This window comes from Frankliniella occidentalis, unplaced genomic scaffold, assembly GCF_000697945.3.
Source record: "Frankliniella occidentalis isolate FOCC.00 unplaced genomic scaffold, Focc_3.1 Scaffold35, whole genome shotgun sequence".
Lineage (NCBI taxonomy): Eukaryota > Metazoa > Arthropoda > Insecta > Thysanoptera > Thripidae > Frankliniella > Frankliniella occidentalis.
The window spans coordinates 1,401,432-1,423,567 of NW_026267165.1; the positions used below are offsets into that span (position 1 = coordinate 1,401,432).

Genomic DNA, 22,136 nt, shown 5'->3' on the forward strand with positions numbered 1-22,136 from the left:
GGGGGACAGGGGCGGAGAGGGAGGGAGAGCGGGGAACAGTGATGGGGAGGCCGTGTACCGGGGGCGGAACGGTGAGATACGAGCAAGCGGAGCCTGCAGAGCTGCGGCAGACCAGACTGAAGAAATTCCCTTGCATCCCGGATGAGAGAGAAGAATTTGATGGAAAGTCGGGCAAGAACAGACGCGACTGCTTGGTGTGGCGCGAAGCGAAGTCGGGCGGGAAAGCAAGGTACAAGATGTCTGCCAGTTTCCCAAAGTCGTAAGTAAACGCCGTGGTGCGCCAAGACTCACCCTCACCCCTTCCCTTCAACTCCCCTCCCCCCTTTCCACTGATCGAAAAGTTTAAAGTTCGAATGGGGACGGACCACGGCAATAAAGTCAGCCCTCTCCGCCTGGGGGCAGCGATAGCTGGGCCTTCCCTCGGCTAGCGCTCGCGCCAAGCTATGGCGGCGCTCTAGAGGGGGCTTACGGCGAACATGGCTGCGCTCGAGCCGATTTATATTCACGTTGCGTAAGGTACTGCCACGCTGCGATTCGTATTCACGGCGCCGAGCTCTAAACCGCACGGCGAAGGATTAACGCTGTACAAACTGCCAGCGCGGGAGGCCAGCGGGGGTGTAGCAGGGGGGCGGGGTCGGACCACCCCCACCCAAAGCCAGCGCTCAGAGTGGCCTAGTTGGACTGCCTCCTCCGCCCTCCGCAGCAGTACAGTACTCGACACTGCAGTTCGCTTGATCGTTGCCTTCGCAAGCGAGCGCAACCTGCTTCTCAATGTTTCAAGCCCTTTCGCTGGACGAACTTGAAGCGGTGCGCGTGTACTGTTTGGCCAGCTAGAGTGCCGCCACCGCGCGGCCGTCGCGGCGGGGCGTAGCGGCCCGTAGTATGTTGCCCCTGGCAACCTGGTGTTTACGAATGCACGCATCAAATGCCCCCTTCCCTACCCCCTCTCTCCTTCTCCAGCAGCGGGAGGCGGGCGGGCGAGAGTCCGCTACACCTCAGGGCCACGAGCTACAACACCCCCGTCAGTGAGGGCGCAAACGCGGGCCGGCCAAGGTGCCACTACTACTGTAGTACGCAGGACAAGCTCGGGCCGAGCGCACTAAACAAAACCTCGCACCTGTGCAGGTGCAAAACTAAGATACATACCACTGGGCTTGAGCTTGCTCGCGATGCCCTTCCACGGCGACCTGGTGGGCGCGTGGGAGGTGACCCTGAGCGACGGCGTCCACTCGGTCGAGTTCGAGCACGGCACGACGACGGGCAAGCGCGTCATCCGCGTCGACGGCAAGGTGAGTCAAGTCGGCGTCCGTCCAAAGGGTGGAAGTCACGCCGGAGCAAGTCTGACTCGCGGTGTCTTGTTTGTTGGTTCCAGGAGATTGTGCGTCGCGACTGGATGTTCAAGCTGGTCGGCCCGGAAGTATTCCTCCTGGGGAAGAGCAACGCCCGGTGCGTCATCAAGGTAGCGTCTCCGGTCGTCTTGTCTGGACTAGAGTCTGGGCCACGTTCGTGACTAAATTTGATCTCCAGGTGACATATAATGCGACGGCAGTAAAGAATCTCTCGCTTCACTTGCAGGTGGAGCCAGTCGGTGGGTTCAGCTACTCGTACGAGTTGGAAGTGAATGGCAAGAGTTATCACAAGTTTAACGAGAACCAGAGTCGTGCTATGCGGACATGGCTAGTGAACCTACCTTCAGATGAACAGTACAGAGTCGTGCTCGGTAAGACCAAGTTGAAAACGTCATCCGTAAGGCCAGATCAGGCAAACCCGGGGCTGGAAGGGGGCAGATGCATGTAGAACTTTTTTTTTTTTTCACATTTTAACTTTTCATAATGGATATTTGAGATCAAAATTTCCATTTCCTATGTTTTTTCTTGTATTGTTTTTTCAGAAAAGGACACTCTTGACATTTGGGCTAATGGACAGAAACTGGAAGCAACTGTAAGTATAATTCTTCAAGGCACATTCAGATGTATGAAACCTGCTGTCTTCTCCAAAAAATTTTCAAGGCACAGTTAGATTTGTGAAATCTTCCAATTTCCCCAAAATTCAAGAAATGTAACAAATTTGAGTGATGTTCCAAATTACTCCTGTTTCAGGGGGAGTTTGTGGAAGATGGGACGGAGACACACTTCACCTTAGGGAGCTGGCCAGCGATTATAAAAGCTGTCAGTAGTGGTAACAGACGTGAAGGTATTGTACACTCCTTGATTGTGAATGACAGACTGATACCTGAAGCAACAGATTGATAACTACACAGTTATAACAAAAGAAAGTGAAAAATTAACAAATTGAGTTTAAAGAGTAATATTTTAAGTATATTTGTGATTTACCATGTTTTGTAGTTATTTTAAATGTTTAATACGACTGTTAAGAGCATGCTGATTTGCTGGTCCCCCCCATAATGGTGCAAACAGTCTTCTTTCCTCTTCCAAAACTTGAGTAAAGCCCACAGAGTTGTCATAATGGGTCAAGGTGAGCTTGGCAGCACGAATTACTTGTGGATCAGCCTGAATATGATTTGAGAGCCATAGTGAAGCATCATTAAGACCATTACCTTCGGGTCCCGCATCCACCTAAACACAAAATTCATATGAACTTTAAACTTTCTATCAAGGGCAATATAAACTTTAGAAAAGCCATAAATCTGATAACTTACAATGGCATCAATCAAACCTATCTTAAGAGATTCTTCTGGTGAAACAATTCTGCTAGAGGATATCAAGTCAAGAGCCATGCGAGACCCAAGAATGGTTGCGAGTCGAGAAGTTGCTCCCCATGCAGGTACGATACCCATACGGGTATGAACAAAACCAATACCACGGCATGTGCTTGTCATTAATCTCCAGTCACATGCTGTTGCAATTTCAGCACCCCCACCAATTGCGCCTGATTGAAAAGAAAACATGGTTACAATAAATACTTTGCCGAAAAAGTTTATGAACCCTTACTAAAATAAAGGCAAGAATGTAGAATTGCAACCTTGTCCATGAATGAGAGCCATGCTGACCATTGGTAAGGCTTTCAGTCTGCTCAAAATATTGTGCATGTAACATGACATTTTAAAACCACCTTCAGCACCAGCTGACGCTCTGGCAAAGTCAAGATCTCCTCCTGAACACAGCATACTACCATCACCTCTAACAAGAATGCCTTTTCCATTTGACCATTTCTCCAGCTTTTCAATAATATCGCCCAACTGAACCATCATTATTCCTGTAATGTGAACCGCAAAATTTATACACATAAAATTTAATTACATGAGCGCTATAAATAAAAGTGTTAAATCAAGACTTACCACTCAAAGCATTCTTTTTCTTTGGGTGACACAAAATTATTTCTGCAACACCAGTAGCTTCATTAGTCTCAAGTGCAACACTTCCTCCCTCATATTGTGAGAGCCATTCCTTAATTTCAACTAAATCGACTTCCTGTCCATCATAACGTTCTACGCCAAGCTCCTTATTGTGGTGGAACATCTATACAAAGGAGAAAATAGAGCAACTTTAAATACATAAGAATTATATATGCATATACATCTACTTTTTATGACCCATCCGGTAACAAGCACGAGGTCACAAAATGACACAGCATTACATAAAACAAAACTCACAGTTGTTGTACTCAGCGGTCGAGACATAATAGGCGTTCTGGAAGTTAATTGCACGGCAATGAATCGACGCAGCAAAGTCATTCCAGGGAAAAAAAGTATTCTTTAAAATCCTTTTTTGGACCTGTTTCAGGTGATTCCCTCACAAAATTCAAAACAGTGGACCCATTTTACCCTCACATATTTCTCATACGTCGGAGAGCCTCGGTCCTGCTTTTATTTGTGTGTGTGTGAATGTGAATCAAAATTAAAGTTCCGAAGCTGGCGAATCTTATTTGCCATGTGTATACTTGTTTTCAGCGCCTGGGATACTCAGTTTACGCGGAGGTTACTATTTATTTGTTGAAATGGATGACATAAAGCTTCAGGACATAAATCAGCTCCTTGAGTATTTTGCCAAAAATACTTACAAAGCCAAGGAAACGGATAAACAGGTGCGATTTGTCGTAGGTGAAATTGCTTTGCAGACAGGGTGGCAAGGGGAAGAGAAAGGGCGATTCATAACCTTATCGCATGTAAACACCCTGTGATTTCCTCACCTGTCAAGTTCATTGTTGTGTGGTGCTTATAATTACGATCGGCAACTCATGGCAGTTGGATTAAAGTTTAATAGCATTGTCACTTAGCTCGTCTTATTTAATTTGTTGTCACGAGGATAGCGTGGTCCCGGTGCCACTTTTCCTCTACATCCTGGAGCAAGGTCTTTTGGTTTTTCCTTTCCTACAATTTTCATTGTTGAGTTTCGAGTGTGTTTTAGCCTCACTAAACCATAATTGAGAAGTATTTTATCAGAATCGTCACTATAGCAGTCCTTAATCTTCTGCTTGTGTTTCTACAGGGGCAGGATATAATGCAACGATGTATTGATTTAATTTCAATTGATTATGATATTTCAGTAAGTACTAGCTAGTTATGTATTCCATTGAAAATCATTTTTTTTTATTAGTTGCATCTGTATCAATTTCTTTTGTAGGTTGTAAATAATACTGGTGGGGAATTGAGTGCCCATTATCCAAGTAGTTTGATTGTCTTGGAGAGGGAACGTATTATTAATCGACAAGATGGGAGACATCGTCAAAGTGGCACTATTTATGAAAGTTCCTCAGAGTCTTTTACTGAATCAAACAAGCTCCGTGATTTAATAAGTAAAGCAAGACTTGCTAGATGTCGTGCCAGATTTCCCCTCCCTGTCATCTTGTACCAGGGAAAGCACATTTGCCGGTAAATATTTTTGTAAACTATACATTATTGTTTTTATTTCTCATCATAATTCTCACTAGAAGCGTTATGATTTTCTTGCTTATGTTTATTTCCTTTGTTGGTTAGGTCTGCTACACTGTCCGGAGGTCCAGAAATTTATGGGCGCTCAGGGCTTGATTATCTCTTTTCTGGAAGTGATACTCAATCTGATGAGAAAGAACCGAAACTTGAGGAGGATATAGATGAGAGGCCACCTTCATCAGGAGATTGGCAACTGTTTGATCGAGTGCGAAGTCAAGACATAAGACTTCTCAAGCTGTTTAATGTTGGTACAATAGTGGACCTCATGCTAGAGAAAAAGAAAGTTAAATTTGGAGTCAAGTATGTACCCTTATTAATCATCTGCCAAGCAACCAGATTTTTTTACTGTGCTTGTTGTATGTTGGCACAAATTACTTCTTATTATGTAATGTATGTCTATCTGGACTTTTCTTGTCTTCTTTTCAGTGTCACATCATCCGAAAAAGTGGATAAGGAAAATCGCTACTCAGAGTTTACTATTGTTTCACTACCTTACCCAGGTTGTGAATTCTTCCGACAGTACAGAGACAACAATTATCAGGCTCAGGACCTTGTGTTTGATTGGGGACAGGCCCATGTAGATGCTAGCATTGTGGTTCCAGAAGATCCTCTCCCCAATCAACTAGCTATCAAATGGGACAGATATAAGGTTTGTTAATTCCTTTTCAGTATTTTAGGTGTTTTGAATCTTGTCTTTAAAACGATGTTTAACTAGACAAATTTTTGCAGCAATGGGATCTGATAAAATTAACTCAAAATTACATCCGCCTTCTCCTTCATTACTTATCTGAGCAGAGCTCAGGCCTTCTAGTCCACTGCATTTCTGGCTGGGATAGAACCCCTCTATTCGTCTCTTTGCTCAGATTATCTCTCTGGGCTGATGGGCAAGCACATCGCTCTCTTGGACCTGCTCAAATTTTGTATCTTACTGTAGCGTATGATTGGCTGCTGTTTGGTCACAATCTTGAGGATCGTCTTGATAAGGGAGAAGAAATATTTTTTTTCTGTTTTTACTTCCTTAAACATATAACTAGTGATGAGTTCAGTGTAGTTTCAAGGTAAATAGTAAAACTTATTTTGTTTTTGTCACTGTTCACTTGAGATTTTTTTAAAAATCTGTTTTGATCACCCCAACAAAAACAGGTCAAGACTAAGGCAGAGTACTGATAGTGAGCCACATCTTGATTGTTTATCCTTAAGCGGTTCTAATGTCAGTTTGAATAGTTGGTGTAGTGCAGATAATAATCCACCTGCTGTTTTCCACTTGGGTGGATGTGATGAAGGGTATGTTGTTTTTCATTATTATTTTCAGAACTAATTTTGCAATAGGCCCTAATTTGTACCATGATTTTCCTCTGACCAGATATTCTAACCAGCACTGGTCATCAATGGTTGATGGAGGTCCCCTAAGCCATCAGATTCCTTCAGCCCCCCCAGGTCACCAAGTTTCCCAAGGAATACAAGGCCCTAACAACCCTGCTGGACCTCAGTTGGGACCCTCCTCCTCTCCTTCCCCTTCCCCCTCTACGCCAAGGTCACCTCATCCATCAAGTAGTAGGACAAGTCCTGTGGCAGTTCCTGTACCTAGTAGACTTCGTCAGCGTCAAGAATCTAGTGGGTCTCTTAGTGTAGGAAGGTATGTCTGTAACCTTACTTGTGATATTTGTTGTATTTTAGTTTACATACATCTTACTAATTGTTTAATTTTAGTTGGCAGCTTATCTCTGGTACTGGGAGTTTGAGGGGGTCAGCGTCAACTGCATCAAACAGTGGCTCTATCACACCTCGGTCTGTGCATTCACACAGTAGCTATAACGCTGACATGTAAGCATGTTTTGGTTCAAGAAAAAACAGTTTCACCTGTGCAATATTTCTTTGATTTATATATCTTTTTTTAACAATTATTTCGTAGATACTCTTAATAACATAAATTCATTTTCAGGGCTGACAGTCAGGTTTCAGCAGAATCAAGTTGCACTGTTACTGAAGATGACTGCTTCATCAATAGTAGACAACCTACTGCTGCAGAAATGTGAGTATTAGATTAGGAACCGAAATTGTGTTTGTTTTGTTTTTTTTTGACTTGTAGTCATTCTTGCTTTTATTCCTTTTTTTCAGGAGACAAGAAAGACTAGAGAAAGTGCGTACACTTTTTTATAATGCCTATTTCTCAACAATAGGCTTTAATCTTAAAAATTCAGACTCTGGTTTGAGCAGTATTTTAGGCAATTTTGCTGAGAAAGTTGGCATTAGAACAGTTCAACGATCCCCAGTGTAGAATCCTTTCAAGACTCATTTTTATCCTCTACACATTGTGTGGGGCCACTGAGTAATATTAGTTCTAATATAGCAAATGTGTGATTCTAATGACTTTTCTTTGAAGAACTGTGTTTTTTGAAGCACTGATGAATACTAAAGCACTTAAGTGAAGAAGCTTTTTATTATTAAATCAACACTCAATTTTGAAAATTGATAAAAAAAAAAATCAATAACAGAAGACCTAAATGATGACACATTTTGTGCTTGGAGTAACATTTAAATAGGACCTGTATTGTGTAGTCTCTTTTAGGACTAAATATGAGTCTTCCACTCTGTTTTGCTACTGAACGACTGCCAAAGTAATGTGATTCTTCTTCGGAAACTACTTTCTCTTAAGACACTAAATTTCAACTGTGCTTCGGATTAGGTTTGAAGACAGTTCTATTTCTCCCTTCTTGATGTGCGGTTTCCTTAGATTTCCATAATGAAAAAGTCTTTTGGTTTCTTAAATATCTAGGTAGGGAGACTGACAAAGGTTCTGTTCTAATTTCTTGACGTTAAATACTTTCCCTGTAAGCTTCCTTAAACTGTTGTCTTTTATTAAGGAATACATGTAATTGTTGCTTTTCAGATTGAAAGTTCAAGTACTGTCTCAAATGTACCGTATTCTGATATTACCACCAAACAATATGCCCTCTAAAGTATTCTTAAGGTTTTCCTTAAAAGGAGAATATTTACTTAGCTGGGCATAATGGATTTCTTAAAATTTTCTTCATATGTGGAGCTAGTTTTATATTAATGAACAGGTCTTCTTATGTCACCTTTGTGTTCAATATCTAATATTTATGTTCTTAGGTATTCTCTAAGCAATGCATGCCACCTTTATTTATGTTTTAAAAAAATCAGCTCAATCAATTGTGTACTCAAGGTGTGAGGCAGCCAGGCGTCTTTATATCTCCTTTAAGAGTCCTAGATGAGACTAATTAGGGCTCTAATCTGCGTCATTATATTTGAAACAAATGGAATCAGTTTTAGTTTGATAAAGTTCTAATCTTCACCGGACAATGGCCTTTTCCTTTCAAAAGAATGAGGCACCTGTCTCAGCAAAGATAAAATTACAAATTTTTAGTTAGTCTGGGTGAACGTTCCATACATTTGAACTGTGGACTTTGAGAGTCTTAAGTAGACTTTCTCTCTCTTAAATGTTCTTGTGTGACACACAAATATAAAATTGCTATTCAATGGCTTGGCTTGTAAAATACACTTAAAACAAATTAATTCTGTCTTTCTTTTAAGAAAATGAGTCTACTTGAGCATTGTTAGTTTTTTGACAATGTTGTTAGTAAGTACCTGTGGTGTTCATTGCTATGGAAAACCTAATTTCCATCTACAATCTTGGGTATTTTCTGTGTTCATCGTTAAGTGTAATCTTACTTAACTTTACAGTTAAGGCTGTTGACAATGTCATTGACATGCCATGAATTTTATATTTGTTGAATTGATCAAGCTTGAAAACATGTTATACATATACTATATCTGTGCGGATCTCTCTGTTCATTACAAAATATTTAATGAAGGGCATGTTACTTACCATAATGGACTCTAATTCATAATATATTGTTCTTATAAGCCAATTACTATTGTTTCATCCAGTGCATTGTTACTGTTGTTATTGTTGATGTTTCTGAGCAGCATTGCTGTACTGTCATCAAATCTATTTTTTCAGGACTATCTACTATTTTTTAAATATTTTGACTGGATGTGTAAAGTGGCTCTAACCACTCTGTGTTTTATGTCACTTTGGCATTGAGTGTTGAATTGTAATGACTGGCAAATTTGTTTTGTGACCGTTATTGGAATGTGTAGTACGAGGAAAAAAAAATGAGGGAGTTTTGGTAATATACTATCCAGTTAAGTTTGCTCACAAATCATTAGTGTATTTTGTGAAAAACAATGAGTTCCATCTCTTACAAATCCTAACATAATACACTTTATTTTTATTCACTGTGTGGCAAAGCTAAATTAATGTAGTACAGAAGTGCTCTGAAAATTATTGAAAGCCATTTCTCAGATAAATTTATAGATCTTGAGAATGCCTTTCTCAAGAAGATATCATTAGTTCTCTTTACTTCAGCCTTAGTAAATACGTATGTAATTCTGGTGAAAAAGCTTTATATTGACATGCACTTTGAATCTTTTCTTCATATGTAGGTAATACATTTGACATTTGCCTTATCATTTGTATCATCTACACATATCCTTAATCTGTCAATCTGAGTTTGAATAGTTTCTTTTCACCATAACCAATACATACTTCTAATAGAGGTGTGGGGCAATTTACAGTGACTTTGGAATTATAAAAGAATAGCATGTAATCATTGTGAAAAGTTTCTGGGTGCTGGTATTCCTCTTAGTGGGATGTCTGTGATTGTGCTGTTAACTGTGGTCTGATGTCTTCCAGGAAGCTGTCAAAGTGGCTAATTTGATTATTTTGAAGTGTTCTTGTTTGTTTATATTTATTGTTTGTTTCTATGATCTATTAGTTGATTTCTATGGGCCAGTGATGGTATTTTTTATTTTGTTTTACTACTATTTTTTTTTATTTTTTTTTGAATCTTAAGGGATTCTAGATTTGCTCTGTGTCATCTTGCCTCAACCATGTTGTTAATGTTGAAGCTGAAATTTGCAATGCCACCTAGTTGTGGTGCAGGTAAACTAGTCCATTTTAGAGACATTTCAGGAAAATAAATAATTATCCTGGTCGTCCTTGTTTCTATTTTTTATGGTAGCAGTCAAGTGTTTATTTTGTCAGACCTAAGTTGTTGTACAGTCATGGCTGTGACCATATTTGAAAATATGTAAATATTAAAACCTGTGTATGGTTTTATACTGTGAAAAATTTGTATATGTGTTGTATAAGGTTATTATATGAATATATTTATTTTAATGTCATATAATTCTCTGTATATGTATTTTCATTCATCCACAACACCTATGTGCATCAAATGTTCTACGACAGTACTGGTTAGGGAAACATACACACTGAAAAACTTGGATTGTACATAGGAATTTTATTAATTAAGAAAACATCACAACATTTTATAGCATAAATTAGTTGATTAACTGGGTCCTGCAAGTCCAGAAAAAAAGTCTCCCCTATTGCGTACAGTAGATGAAGGTAAATTTAGTTCTGATTTCCTCTTCTTCTTCTTCTGGCAAGATATTTTTACTTCCTCAATATATTTAATGTTCCAAAATTTGATATGACCTCCAGCTGCAGCTGCTGATGCTACCAGAGTGCCATCATTAGAAATGTCTAAGCATTCCACTTCAAAGTCATGCTGTCCTACTATTCCAAGCGGTTGGTGAGGGAACAGGTGAGTAGCTCTAACAAATGACAAATTCAAAGCAGTTATCACAATCAACAGTTCATTCAAACCGATTTGAAAAGGATGCACATACTTGATTAGGTAGGAAGGGTCACTTACCTAAGTTTACCGTCTTCCCAACCAGTAACAGCCACAGTTTCTGTTACAGGTAATAAGCAGGTCACAGGCTGTTTGGATCCAGTGAACTCCTCACAATGAAGTCCAAACTCTCCCCAATTAAACACGTACATAGTGCCTTTAGATGAACCAGCTAATAATTTTGAATCATGGCGGAAAAGTCCAAGACATGTAAAATCATGTTCATACTCTTCAGACTGGGAAAAGAAACGAAGGTTAGGGTTTGAGAATGCTCTCACTCATACAGAGACAGATAAATTAAGTTTCCTACTTGAACTTGAATTTTTCGAGCATTTAAATTGATTGAAGTAATTGTTCCTCCACAAGCAACAGCTAAATGCTTATTTTGAGGAGTAGAAACCATTGCAGTAACAATATCTTCCATTGCTCTAAGAGAGAAAATTGAATCTTTCTTGCGTTTGTCCCATACTGTTAAGATGAAAGCCAATTTACAGTAGTTACCACTTCTGATTATTGAGATAAATAGCACTCAAATTTAAAGATTACCATGAGAGTTTCAAAGTAATACTTACATTTTACATAGCCTTCTTCACAACCTGAACAAAATCGATTCTCATCAAGAATGTATAAAGTGTGAACTGGAGATCTGTGAGGAAGTTTAGCATATAGGTGTAAAGAGCTGTCAAAAAAGATACAGATCAGAAGCCATGATAAACTTACGTATGAGCTTGATCCCAAAGTTGGGTGAGCTTCCCTGTTTCAGCATCAGCCATTAAGATAGACTTGTCTTTGGAGCAGGATATTAGGCTCTTGCCATCTTTACTGAATTCAACATCACGAATTGATTTCATATGTAGTTCATGAGTATATTTGAGTTCACATGCCTCATCTGAGTATCCATATCTGAAACATGAATTTCAAACCATAACATAGAGTTTCATTGTTGATCTATATAAAACAATGTGGTGGACAGCAAGTGCACTATTATTTTTATAAACTTACACTAGAACGTCTCCAGTGAAAGTTCCTATAGCAATGAGCTGCTCCTCAGGGTGGAATGAAAGGGATGAAACACCATCCTCACATTCAATCGCTGGAGGATGGTTGCGATGTTTCTCGCGAGCACGTAATATTGCTTGCACTACATCATCATCATCTCCATTTCCTTCTCCATCATCACGACCTGCAGCTAGCTCAGCTAACTCATCAGGTAGTGGCACTGGTATAGCTGTAAGTATTAAACCGTCAATGATCAACTGTCCAAAATTTTGAGGCATTAAAGGGGAAAGAATTAGGGCCTATATTTCGTGAGGTAACAGTGATAATTTAATTATTATTTTTTTTCAATCATTAAATAGGGAAAGACTGGAAATGAATAAAGGCAGGTGATACTAGTAGGAAATGAGTCAAGGTTTTCTAGTTTCAAAGAATAATCACAGTTTTCATTTTTACCAAAACAAAATATTTAATGGAAAATAGTAAAGTACTTAATGAAAAAAATAATTACAATGACAGCTGGAATCTAACAAAACAGAACTCTGCAAAGAATGTTACAGAAATCAAACAAAGCCACAAACTCAAGAGAAGGGGAGAAAAATGCTCACTGCATGGAAATGAAAAGTAATTCTGTACAGATGTTAAAACAAGTGTTTCAAACATGTCAATTATAGATTCTCAAATTAACTTTAAATTTTAGCTTGTCCTAATTATTTATTTCCTACAATTATTTGAAATAAGGGATTTCAAAGTAGGAAATTTTAGACTCTAGACAGTGAAACATTAAGATATATTTTCCTGAAAAGTGAACTACACTACATTTAAGAAATGCGGCCTATCATAAACATATATTTCTTAAGTTATAAATCAAACCTACACTCTGAGAGACCAAGATAGAACTGTGAGTACATTGTTTAATCTTATATCACAGACACCTTACGCACTAAAGAAAGTAAGCACCTGAGATGGCAACAGGGAATTTGGCTTAACATAAGTACACAAAAACACACTAAGACAGTCTTCTATTCTTCGATGAAATGTAGTGTTTAAAGATTTCTTTTAAGTTCAACTTTTTTTTCAATTGAACTGTTTTGGACAAGTTTGAGAGGAAAGGGAAGAAGGACATGAAATCCCTAAAAATATTTTTAAGAATTCAATGTATCTAAATCAAAAATATTAGGATTGCACAAAAGGGGTTACTAAACTTAAAAGTAGAAATATAAAACTTTGTTGAAATATAGAAATAAGATAAAAGAGGACACTATCAAGACATATCACAGGATGTGGAATGTACTGTAAACCATATCACTCTTCTCGCTCCCCTGATCGAATTGTTAATAGGTGGGATACTATGTTTTGCAAGTCCTCTAAAGCAGATGTCATTCGGCCAGTAGGCATGGATCTTAGCAAAACGTGAGATGAAATAACCTCAAGAGCATGGGAAACAAGATTTAGAAACTGGTGCACTTCTTCCAATTCTGATTGGATGAGTAAAGATGACACCTGCATAGCAGCTTCTGTAGGAGAAAATAATGAAAAGTTTCATTGTCACTTTGACAAAAATATGGTAAGTCTTGAATTCTTCCACATAATCAATAAAATGGCAAGGGCCCTCATTACAGTAACATCTCATAACTGTCCACTTGGAAAACAGAATAGTGATTTGTATCAGACAAAGCTTTAGTATATTCTGGAATTGTGTTCAATGAATAAGATTTGATTATTTTCCCCAGAATGTCTTCAATTTTGTGGGAAATAGTTAAAAATAGCAAATGAACGGTGCTTAAATGAAACTCTAGGAATCCCCACAATGATAAAAATCTTGTCTCATACCAATCAGATATCCTGTCAAACAAAAAATTCCTCACAGTATTTGCAGAGGAACACTCACCTTCTGTGTTGTCTAAGGCTTCATCTGAGGAGTAATCAAGCATAGCGTGCATGTCGTCAGAATCACTATCTGAGTCCACAAGATCAGAGCTCTCGTCAGAATCATTGTCTTCTTCACCATCATCATCATCGTCACCATCATTATCATCATTGTCATCATCATTGACTGATGAATGAGTATCGGTTGAATGAATCTGATCATCAACATTTTGGTCTCCACTTGACTCATTTACATCACTCATTTCTTCAGTATCACCATCCATTGCTGCACTGTTCGAGCTATCAGGAACGGGGAGTGGAGCTGATGCAGGCTTCCTACGCGGACGCATTGTAAACCTAAACAAGGGATGAAATGTAACATTAACATAAGCTGGATTGCAACAGGGAGTAAAGAGGACATGAAAGGAGAGAGCACATGGGGGCTATTTGACTAAGAACAACAGGTATGGCGTCAACTAGCCTAGCAAAGAATAATTCATGTATGATTACCCTTCAGTGGTAATCCTTTAGATTAACACGAATAATGATGTCGTAGGTTGCACCAACAAAACTTTCTATTTTGGATGAGGGTAATGAATGAAATGTTAACCTGTTTACTTGTTTTGCGCTGACTCAACGCCTTCAAGAAAAGTAAAAAGTTCTAAACCGAAAGTAAGGACAGAATACCGCTTTGTGATTGGTTGTGAGAACAGATTGAATAAGCGAGGCTAGTATGACAAATTCATTGCAGGACATTGGCTACAGACTGGTTATCTGCTCTCAATCATCTACCTGCACCTGTCATTTACCAAACAGATAATGAATGGGAAAAATCACTGTTTTATATTTCTGTTCATATGCCCTCAGAATGTAAAATTACGCTTCAAGCGTGTTGATGCTGGGATATCCCACGATACTGTTGTGTCCGCATCCGAATGTTAATATGAAAGTATCGTCAAAAATTTGAAGGGTTGGTTGAAGGGTGAAGGGGTGAAGTGGGAAGAGGGGTGAAGGGGCTTAGAAACAGAAACTTCAGTAGGAATTCAAAATGGCTGATTGGAAAACAGTTCTGTTGTGTTAAAGTGATTTTATTTGTAGACCTAATGTCGTTGTTCACATGAACCCAACGGTTGTCGGACATGAATAACGGGCCCGAAGTCGTCCACGAAGGGTGGCTCATAAAGTCGCCTCCAGCGAAACGGATATTTCGTGCGGTGAGTCAAATACAATCGCCTAGGCCTATCTACTTATCATAACAAACACTGGTACAAGCTTGAAAATGTGAATCATCAACGTCCTACCATCACCAGTTTTTTTGAGTAAACCCTTGAATCATGTAGGACTGGCTCCTATAAATTCAGTGCAGCCTGTTGCTTCTCTGCTTCCAGGTTAGGTATACCTCCCTACTTAAAAAAAAGGGGGTATTGTGTTTGATTAGGTTAGCTATCAAATTCCCTGTTTCATACTGTGTAGCCTTCCATTATTTAAATTAAAATCGGTTTTAGAATGAATGAGCAGACTTTTTTCTCATGGTATTTGTGTTCGTGTTTGTATTTCTCGTAAACTATGTATAAATTCTCTTTGTCGACCTTGAGTATTGTGTTGCTGCTCACTCTTCTATATTTTCTAATTTTCATGTTTCAGAGGTGGCGGAAAAGGTGGTTTGTTCTGAGGCAATCAGGGGAATTGCCTGGACAATATTTTCTTTGCTATTATACTGACAAGTCTCTTAGGAAGTTGAAGGGACAAATCGATCTTGATGAATGTGAACAGGTGCGTCCATATTAAATATATTCATGTATTTCTGTCAATCATGAGTAGCAATTAATGTTTTTGTACTTTTTCTTTTAAGGTGGATACTGGTCTTCAGTTTGAAAACAGTAAAAACAAATATCAACACATGTTTGATGTGCGGACTCCCAAAAGAATATACTATCTTGCTGCAGACACTGAAGACGAAATGATGAAATGGGTGCACAATGTTTGCCATGTGTGTGGGTTGAAAGCATACACACCTGAGGAAGATGGTATGTTATTCTTTTTAAAGTCATCTTTTGGTCACTTGAGTCATCCGTAACATTTCAGTGTACTTTTTTTTCAGCATACACCTACAGTGGTGCTGGAGAAGAACCATCCACTCCGACAACAGTTATCACTGAGCATGACTTGGAATCCCCTCCAGTTTCCCCGTCCAGCACAACTTCAGCGTACATCCCGATCAGCGAGTGTTTTTCGGGTCCACCGTTGACGAGTACCTCCGGTCTATCATTACCAACCCAAGTCTATAGACCTAGTTCCCAGTTCCACAGAGTGCCTCCTCACTTGCTCCCCATGAAACGGTCAGAGCCAGTGACCAACAACAATATCAGTGCATGCCCTAGTGGTCCCTCAGGGGCTGGAGCTATTTGTGATGAGTTCTATGACTCACCTAGACAATTAAGGCCTCCTCATGCTTTTGATCTGATATCAGGAGACCTCAGATCAAGCGACAGGAGATCCACTCAAGGAGATTGGGATGCTCAAAAGGTAAATTGAAAGAATTGTAATGAAACTGCGTGTTTTGTCCAGTCGTTTCTGAACCCCAAACTTATTTTGATCCCAACGTACATCCTTTTCTGAAAATGACAAATTTCTATGTTATTGCCAGAGCCCCGGAACAGATGCTGAGAGCAGTGTTTTCACGGATGAAGAATGGACTGGTCCCGGCAGTAACTTGGGTCCATCCGGAACTGCTCATAGTCAGAGACCTGTTGTGAATTGGGAAACTTTCCCGTCCAGTGAAGGTGAGCAGGGTCCAAATGTGCGTCCATCAGACAGCTCGGTTGATTTAGATTTTAGTGCAGATGCTGGAACCTGGAATACATTGAATCGAATCCCAAATAAGTTTCAAGTGAGTTTTTAAATAATTATTGAAGGCAACATTGTTGTGATATTCTGTTGTGTAATCTAATCTAACTTTTTTAGGCCGGTGATCCTAAAACCAGTCTTATAAGAAATAATGCACCTCCTCCCCCAAGGCCTCCAAAACCATCACACTTGTTATTAGAACCACCACCACCTGGGCACAATTATTTAAATATTGAAAGTGTGTCTCCAGCAAGTCATAGTGCTGATGCCTTAGACAAACAGAAGATTGAAAGTGCCTCAAGTTCAGAACCTCCTTCTCCACTAATAGCTACTTCAACTCCTTTGGATGGACCATCTGCTGTTCCTGGCAGTGCTGTTGTCACTGATGATATGTATGATTTTCCTCGATCGCATCAATATGCTGATACTCTTGACAATACTCGACCACTTGTCATGAATAGACATTGTTACACAAATGCTGCACCTGCACAGGTAAAACTAGCTCATGTAGCATTGTTGTTAAATTGTACACTTTTTTATTATGACTTACATTTATCTTATCTAATGTTTATTTTATCAGGTGAATGGAGATGGGACTGTATTCAGATATGACTTTCAACAAACAGATGGCCAGATGCCTGTCAACTCAGTTAATGTATCTGGTCTCCAAGATGATGAACCCACATCTCCTAGATCAGAGAGCTCTTCTGTCACATCTGCTACTCAATATTCCAATCTTCCCAGTCCCCATATTCTCCCCTCTGGTGGAATACCCACCCCACCAGCTGTTGACCGAGGTCTCAAACCTAGACGCAAAACCTCTGATTCTGCTGCATCCAATGAACCCTCACCAAGCCCGTTGAGTCAACATGGCGTTGGTCCGCCCAGTGTGGACCGTAAACTGAAACCAAGAAGTCACACAAATGATACAAGTTAGTACTGCTTACCTTCAAACCTATGAAATTCCACTACTGCTTCACATGGGTACCCCTTTTGGGGGAGGGGGATCTTGTGTACTGAACGTACTTGCTGAGCTAAAATGTATATAATATCTAACAATTGCTATGATTGTATTTTCAGGCTTTCTTAAACTATGTGCTCCACCAAATAAGCGTCAAGATGGCTCTCGCAGTCTGCGCAAAACTAGGACAGGTCCAAGCCCTACACCACCTCAACCACCGGGATCTGCCCCTTCAACTTTGCGGAATGGCCCCCGGACAAGAGCTGAGCACTATTCTAGTTCAGATGACGACCCTCGGCACTCACCCGAGGAGGACCAAGTAAACAAGATATCCAATTATGAACTGTAATATTACTACAATTATAATAGAATCACAATTTCTAATCTAATGTTCTGTTTTTTACCTAATCTAGTTCTACATCTCATATGGCCCTGACCTCCGGTTTCTGTCTCCTGGAAATAAGGAGATTAAGTACCTTGACTTAGATCTAGAGCAAGACAGCAAAAATGCCAGTCTTCCCTGCCCCTCTATATCAACTGGTAAATATCTTGTCTGCAATTTTGTTTATTTTTCTCCTTAAACTTATTGCTTCTTATCTTTGTCATGATTTTCTCTCCCTGTATGTCTTGTTCAGGTTTTGCAGGAATTAGTCTTCACCCTGCTCCCAAGTCTCCAGAAAAGGGACCACCAACCCATACAGTTTACAAAACTGTTGATTTCATCAAAACTGAGGCCTTCAACCAAACCAGATTAGAAGCAGAGGCAGAAAAGAAGAAAAAGAAAACAGAAAAAATGGATGACCACTAGTTATTAAGAGCACTGAACAATATTAGTCACTTGTTATCTAGATTATGTACCACCTCTGAGGTTAACTGACACAACAGTAAGTGTTTGAACCCTTATATGTCATACATGCTCATGTGGTGATACAGATTTTGGGTGATATGTAGTTGCAGTGTGTGGAAGAGTGAGCCTGATCATGGAAGCCATACTTGAAGTCATCTATCTGTCCTGTGTATTTTGGATTTCGGTCTACTCACTGTGATTTCATTTTTAAAATTTTTTTTTTCTAGTTCTGGCTACTAAGCTCAATGTAAGTAGGAAATATTTTGATGCATCATTCTTTTCTCTTATATGCCTAGTGATGCCTTTGAACATGATCGTAAAGTTGCATACAGAAGATGGGAGGACAAATTGTGTGTGTGTGGTTCAGGCAGCATAGGGCCTACTATCATGCAGGCAGGCTGGCCCTTCCACGGAGGAGGTGTGTGCATATGGACGCAAACACTTCTCCCTCTTTCCCCTACAGGCTGTCAAATCACCACTCTAATCACCATATCAACATAAGCCGCGGCCCTCCTGCTAGAGTTGACTTGAGCCGGTCTCTCCTAAATTTGGCGTGTTGATGTCGACAATGGCCGGCTAATGTCCCCAGTGAATAGTGCATTCCGACCCTCGGACGACTTTAGCTGCGGCGCGCGGTTAGTGTTACCTTTAGCCGGTTAAAGTCGACATTAGCCGGTTAATGTCGATATTAGCCGACTAACGGACTTTAATCGTAACATTTAGATGCCGTCTTTCATGGTTTGTATTTTTTTAATCTAAGTATACCAAATAATTTCAGATTTCTTAAATCAATTTTCTCTTCTTAATGGCACAAGAGAATTTTGTTGTTACAGCCATATGACTAAGTGTACCATGTGTAACAAAGATTTTGATGCTTTTTGTCAACTTGTGTCCCAAGTACCTTTGGCTTTTGCTATTTTGCTCAGGTCCTAAACATATCATATAATTAACCTGGGTACTGTTTCGTGTGCTCTAGATAAGAAAACAGTTCTTCCTGCAGCAGTTTTTGAAATGTAATCGCATTCATATGAAAGTGCAGTGTGAAATATTTCTTCTATTTCACTTTGTACTTTCAAAAACTATCTCCTTTCTTATAGTGAGTGCCTTTAGTGTCTATGAAATTGGTGTCAGTAAAAGTCAAAGCTGTTTTTTTAAGGTCATATAAGGTCCATGTTGGTACAGTGAAACCTGGATAGTAAGAATACTTCTTTAAAAGGCTATCTTGATACATTATACTGAGGCCAAGGTCTCAAGCAATTTTTACTTATCTAGGTTTCACTTTAAAGTACAACTATTACTATATTTAGATATCCAGATAACAGAATAACTGATATTATCACTTAAAACAAGCACTTCTTTTGAAAATCTTTCAACAAAACAAAGTATTTTTATTTATATACGAGATTATATTTTGTGGATCAATATTTTTGGAAATTTGTTTCCTTGACCATTATCAATTCTCAAGGGTATTTTACAAAGTTTTCTATTTATTGTCAAATTTTGGATCTAATATTGGCACATTTTCTTAACTTAAAGAGTGCTTCCTCTTGTATTTGCTCCCGGCCAATATTTGATGTTCTGTGTACTTGGACCATCACAATAATTAAGGAAACAATGAAATATATAATCAATGAAGTGTTGTCTTTTGCAAACCACATCTTTTTGATGATCTTATAGTTTAACATTAAGGAACCTGTGTTGGGGGCTATGTCATGTTCTTTATCTCTCTACAATAATGCTTTGTGTTCTATTGACCTGATAGTGTTTTCTGTAAATTTCCACTCATAGCTTTTCCTTAAACACTGCAATAATGCATGTTTGGCTCATTAAGTGACCAATCGCTCAATTGTTTACAATAATGGGTAGTTGTGTTTCCTGCCACTCTAGCTTATCACTTTCATTCTAAAGGAGATCATTTATTTATTGATTGTTTTCTGTCACTGTCCATCTTGTGTCTTGCTGTGTGAAATAGGCTTCTAATATCAGCAATGTCTTCTCAGCGCAGATGCTGTGGCGGCCTGAACCGAGCCCGAGCCGGTTTTCTCGACAGATTGTCAATTTCTTGCCATTTTGACAATTTTTTTAAACCACTTTTAATGTACGAAGGAACTTTTGTTGTTTCTTCTCATACATTTTAAACTCACTTCAGATTGAATTAAGAGCGAATTAAGATTTAATTCTTTTGAAATTGGGTTAGAGTTGTTACTGCATTGCAACACTTGCAACCTTTTTTTTGTAGATTTACACCAATGTTCGTGCCTTTATAATGCTCCCTCTTCTCATATTTATCACAATAGAAATGAGGAACTATTTCATTTTTCATTTTTCTTTCGATTTTCATTTGTCGCGCATATTATGTCCTTCGACTTGAAAGTTGTTGATGCAAAGTCGAACCGATACAGAACCAGAATATCTCACTTATGGACTGCCACAAGGAATCATTGTTTAAAAGCTTAAATTACTTATTTGATTTGTAACTGTCTATCCCCTTTCTATCACGTTATCTTAACCAATACAATACCATTTATTAAGTAAGTTTTGAATATTCTTCTTTTTCTGTACCCAAATGCAAGTGTGTTTCAAGTCATCGATAGTCTCAATCAGTTTATTTACTCTGTAATGTTTTGACTGTCACATGGTTCTTAGTTTTATTTCTACTAATCTAATCTAATGTACATATGAGGCATCCTCAGTTTGTGGCATTTGTAAAATCTAGTAGTCATTTCCTCATCTTTCTCTTTTTCCTTTTCATTTAAGTTGTACATGAATACTTTTTAAAGGTTGTTGTTACAACACACAAGAGATGTAATGCATGATATGTTGACATGACATGTATTAATTAATTTTGATACTAAAAGGTTCAATATTTTCATTAGAAAATTGTACATATCTTTTACTTTTGTGAATATTGTTATAAATGAATGTAGGGTTGTATGCATCTGGACTTAGTTACACTGTCAAGATAAATGTCCCCGCCAAACTCTTTCCGTGTGAAATTTATTTTACAACTTTAAAAAGGCCAGGTTGTGATATAGAAATTTCTATTACTGCCACAGTCCTTTTTTTTTTTTATCTATCTTGCATTTAGTTTCAGTGCTTTAATTTGTATTAACATTGTTTCTATTATCTTCCTCATTGTTATTATTATTGCCTTGTAAAAATTTCTGACTTCAACTTCATACTGTTGTTTCTTTTCATCGTTTTTTAATTTTGTAGTGAAGGAAGCATTTTCCATAAATTCTCTGTAGCATTTTTGAAATGACACAAGTGTGTTGAATGGTGATAATTTTAATTAATGAGGATTGTCGAAGCTCAGCTAGTAGACTTTAACTGTTGAGCATTGATGGTTTTTATTGGTATCTAGCCTAAAATCTATTGCCTTTGTAAACAAATTCCTATTTGTAGCATGAAATCTTCAGCATTTGGGGAAATGTGATATAGACCCAATGAGATTGTTTTAAAGTGTCTTCTCTGTATCCTAAGTTTCAATTTCTTTTTATCACATATATTTTTGTGAAGAAGAAAATGTATTAAATTTGAGTTGGACAGCAGAAAAGTGGATATAAATTTTCCTATTGTTAAATGCCATTTGTCTTGTGCCACATATTATATGTTTTTGTGTACAGTTCATACTATATAGTTTATGTATAAATATTTACATGTATTATGATTTTACCCTTTGACTGTTATTAGATCTTGTGTTGAATGTTTTTGTATAAAACTTTATACTCAATTGGAATTTGTTAGTAAAACAGACATCCGAGTAATTGCTGAGTTTAGTCTCTTTACTGGACGAGCTACCCCACCCCAAGTCCTTGGATTCAAGTTGTGCTGTAAACTGCAAGTTTTGCAGGTGCAGGTGCAAGCAAGGTGTTGCTGTTTTTAGACTTCCGTGTAAGCGCGTGGAATCTCTCACTTCTACCAATGAAGTTACTATCAACACAACTCACACGGCGTACTGTCTACGCGAATGTTCTCGTTAGGAGCGTTGTTTACACG

At 38.7% G+C, this 22,136-nt stretch overlaps 6 protein-coding genes and 1 long non-coding RNA gene across 9 annotated transcripts in view; 4 read left to right on the top strand and 3 right to left on the bottom strand.

Annotated features, from left to right (window-relative positions):
- LOC113212639 (protein turtle) overlaps positions 1-1,278 on the bottom strand; it is a 197,484-nt gene extending 196,206 nt beyond the window's left edge. The window contains exon 1 of the mRNA XM_052266043.1: positions 1,147-1,278. The gene's annotated coding sequence lies outside the window, so the exon portion shown is untranslated. The remainder of the gene's footprint in view (positions 1-1,146) is intronic.
- LOC113212779 (fas apoptotic inhibitory molecule 1) lies at positions 1,147-2,377 on the top strand. Its single transcript, XM_026431597.2, has 5 exons — positions 1,147-1,289; positions 1,373-1,459; positions 1,576-1,720; positions 1,892-1,941; positions 2,100-2,377. The coding sequence occupies exons 1-5, from the start codon at positions 1,170-1,172 to the stop codon at positions 2,247-2,249; spliced, it is 552 nt and encodes a 183-aa protein (XP_026287382.1). The 5' UTR covers positions 1,147-1,169; the 3' UTR covers positions 2,250-2,377.
- LOC113212778 (ethylmalonyl-CoA decarboxylase-like) lies at positions 2,297-3,805 on the bottom strand. Its single transcript, XM_026431596.2, has 5 exons — positions 3,614-3,805; positions 3,299-3,479; positions 2,983-3,216; positions 2,660-2,889; positions 2,297-2,576 (listed from the first exon to the last, which is right to left on the bottom strand). The coding sequence occupies exons 1-5, from the start codon at positions 3,692-3,694 to the stop codon at positions 2,346-2,348; spliced, it is 957 nt and encodes a 318-aa protein (XP_026287381.2). The 5' UTR covers positions 3,695-3,805; the 3' UTR covers positions 2,297-2,345.
- LOC127749146 (uncharacterized) lies at positions 2,642-3,297 on the top strand. Its single transcript, XR_008010991.1, has 2 exons — positions 2,642-2,784; positions 2,872-3,297. It is a non-coding gene; the product is annotated as an uncharacterized LOC127749146 (long non-coding RNA).
- A 6-nt stretch (positions 3,806-3,811) lies between the features above and the next one.
- On the top strand, positions 3,812-10,107 carry LOC113212777 (myotubularin-related protein 14). Its single transcript, XM_026431594.2, has 11 exons — positions 3,812-4,044; positions 4,449-4,505; positions 4,584-4,831; positions 4,937-5,191; positions 5,318-5,540; positions 5,621-5,949; positions 6,035-6,175; positions 6,255-6,527; positions 6,602-6,715; positions 6,834-6,923; positions 7,010-10,107. The coding sequence occupies exons 1-11, from the start codon at positions 3,958-3,960 to the stop codon at positions 7,167-7,169; spliced, it is 1,977 nt and encodes a 658-aa protein (XP_026287379.2). The 5' UTR covers positions 3,812-3,957; the 3' UTR covers positions 7,170-10,107.
- A 94-nt stretch (positions 10,108-10,201) lies between these two features.
- Positions 10,202-14,211, bottom strand: LOC113212774 (WD repeat-containing protein 55 homolog). Of its 3 annotated transcripts, none has more exons than XM_052266122.1 (8): positions 14,093-14,211; positions 13,505-13,839; positions 11,620-11,845; positions 11,338-11,520; positions 11,190-11,263; positions 10,928-11,085; positions 10,639-10,853; positions 10,202-10,537 (listed from the first exon to the last, which is right to left on the bottom strand). In XM_052266122.1, exons 2-8 carry the CDS (start codon positions 13,830-13,832, stop codon positions 10,270-10,272), a joined length of 1,452 nt encoding a protein of 483 aa, XP_052122082.1. In that variant the 5' UTR covers positions 13,833-13,839; positions 14,093-14,211; the 3' UTR covers positions 10,202-10,269. The 3 variants fall into 3 exon arrangements, with proteins under 3 accessions (XP_052122082.1, XP_052122081.1, XP_052122080.1); XM_052266121.1 differs by having other exon boundaries at positions 13,964-14,161; XM_052266120.1 differs by having other exon boundaries at positions 13,993-14,160.
- A 271-nt stretch (positions 14,212-14,482) lies between these two features.
- LOC113212787 (GRB2-associated-binding protein 1) lies at positions 14,483-21,904 on the top strand. The gene is made up of 10 exons (XM_026431607.2): positions 14,483-14,696; positions 15,127-15,255; positions 15,335-15,509; positions 15,584-16,008; positions 16,130-16,372; positions 16,447-16,821; positions 16,910-17,261; positions 17,410-17,609; positions 17,704-17,830; positions 17,926-21,904. The coding sequence occupies exons 1-10, from the start codon at positions 14,622-14,624 to the stop codon at positions 18,096-18,098; spliced, it is 2,274 nt and encodes a 757-aa protein (XP_026287392.1). The 5' UTR covers positions 14,483-14,621; the 3' UTR covers positions 18,099-21,904.
- Positions 21,905-22,136: the final 232 nt, after the last annotated feature.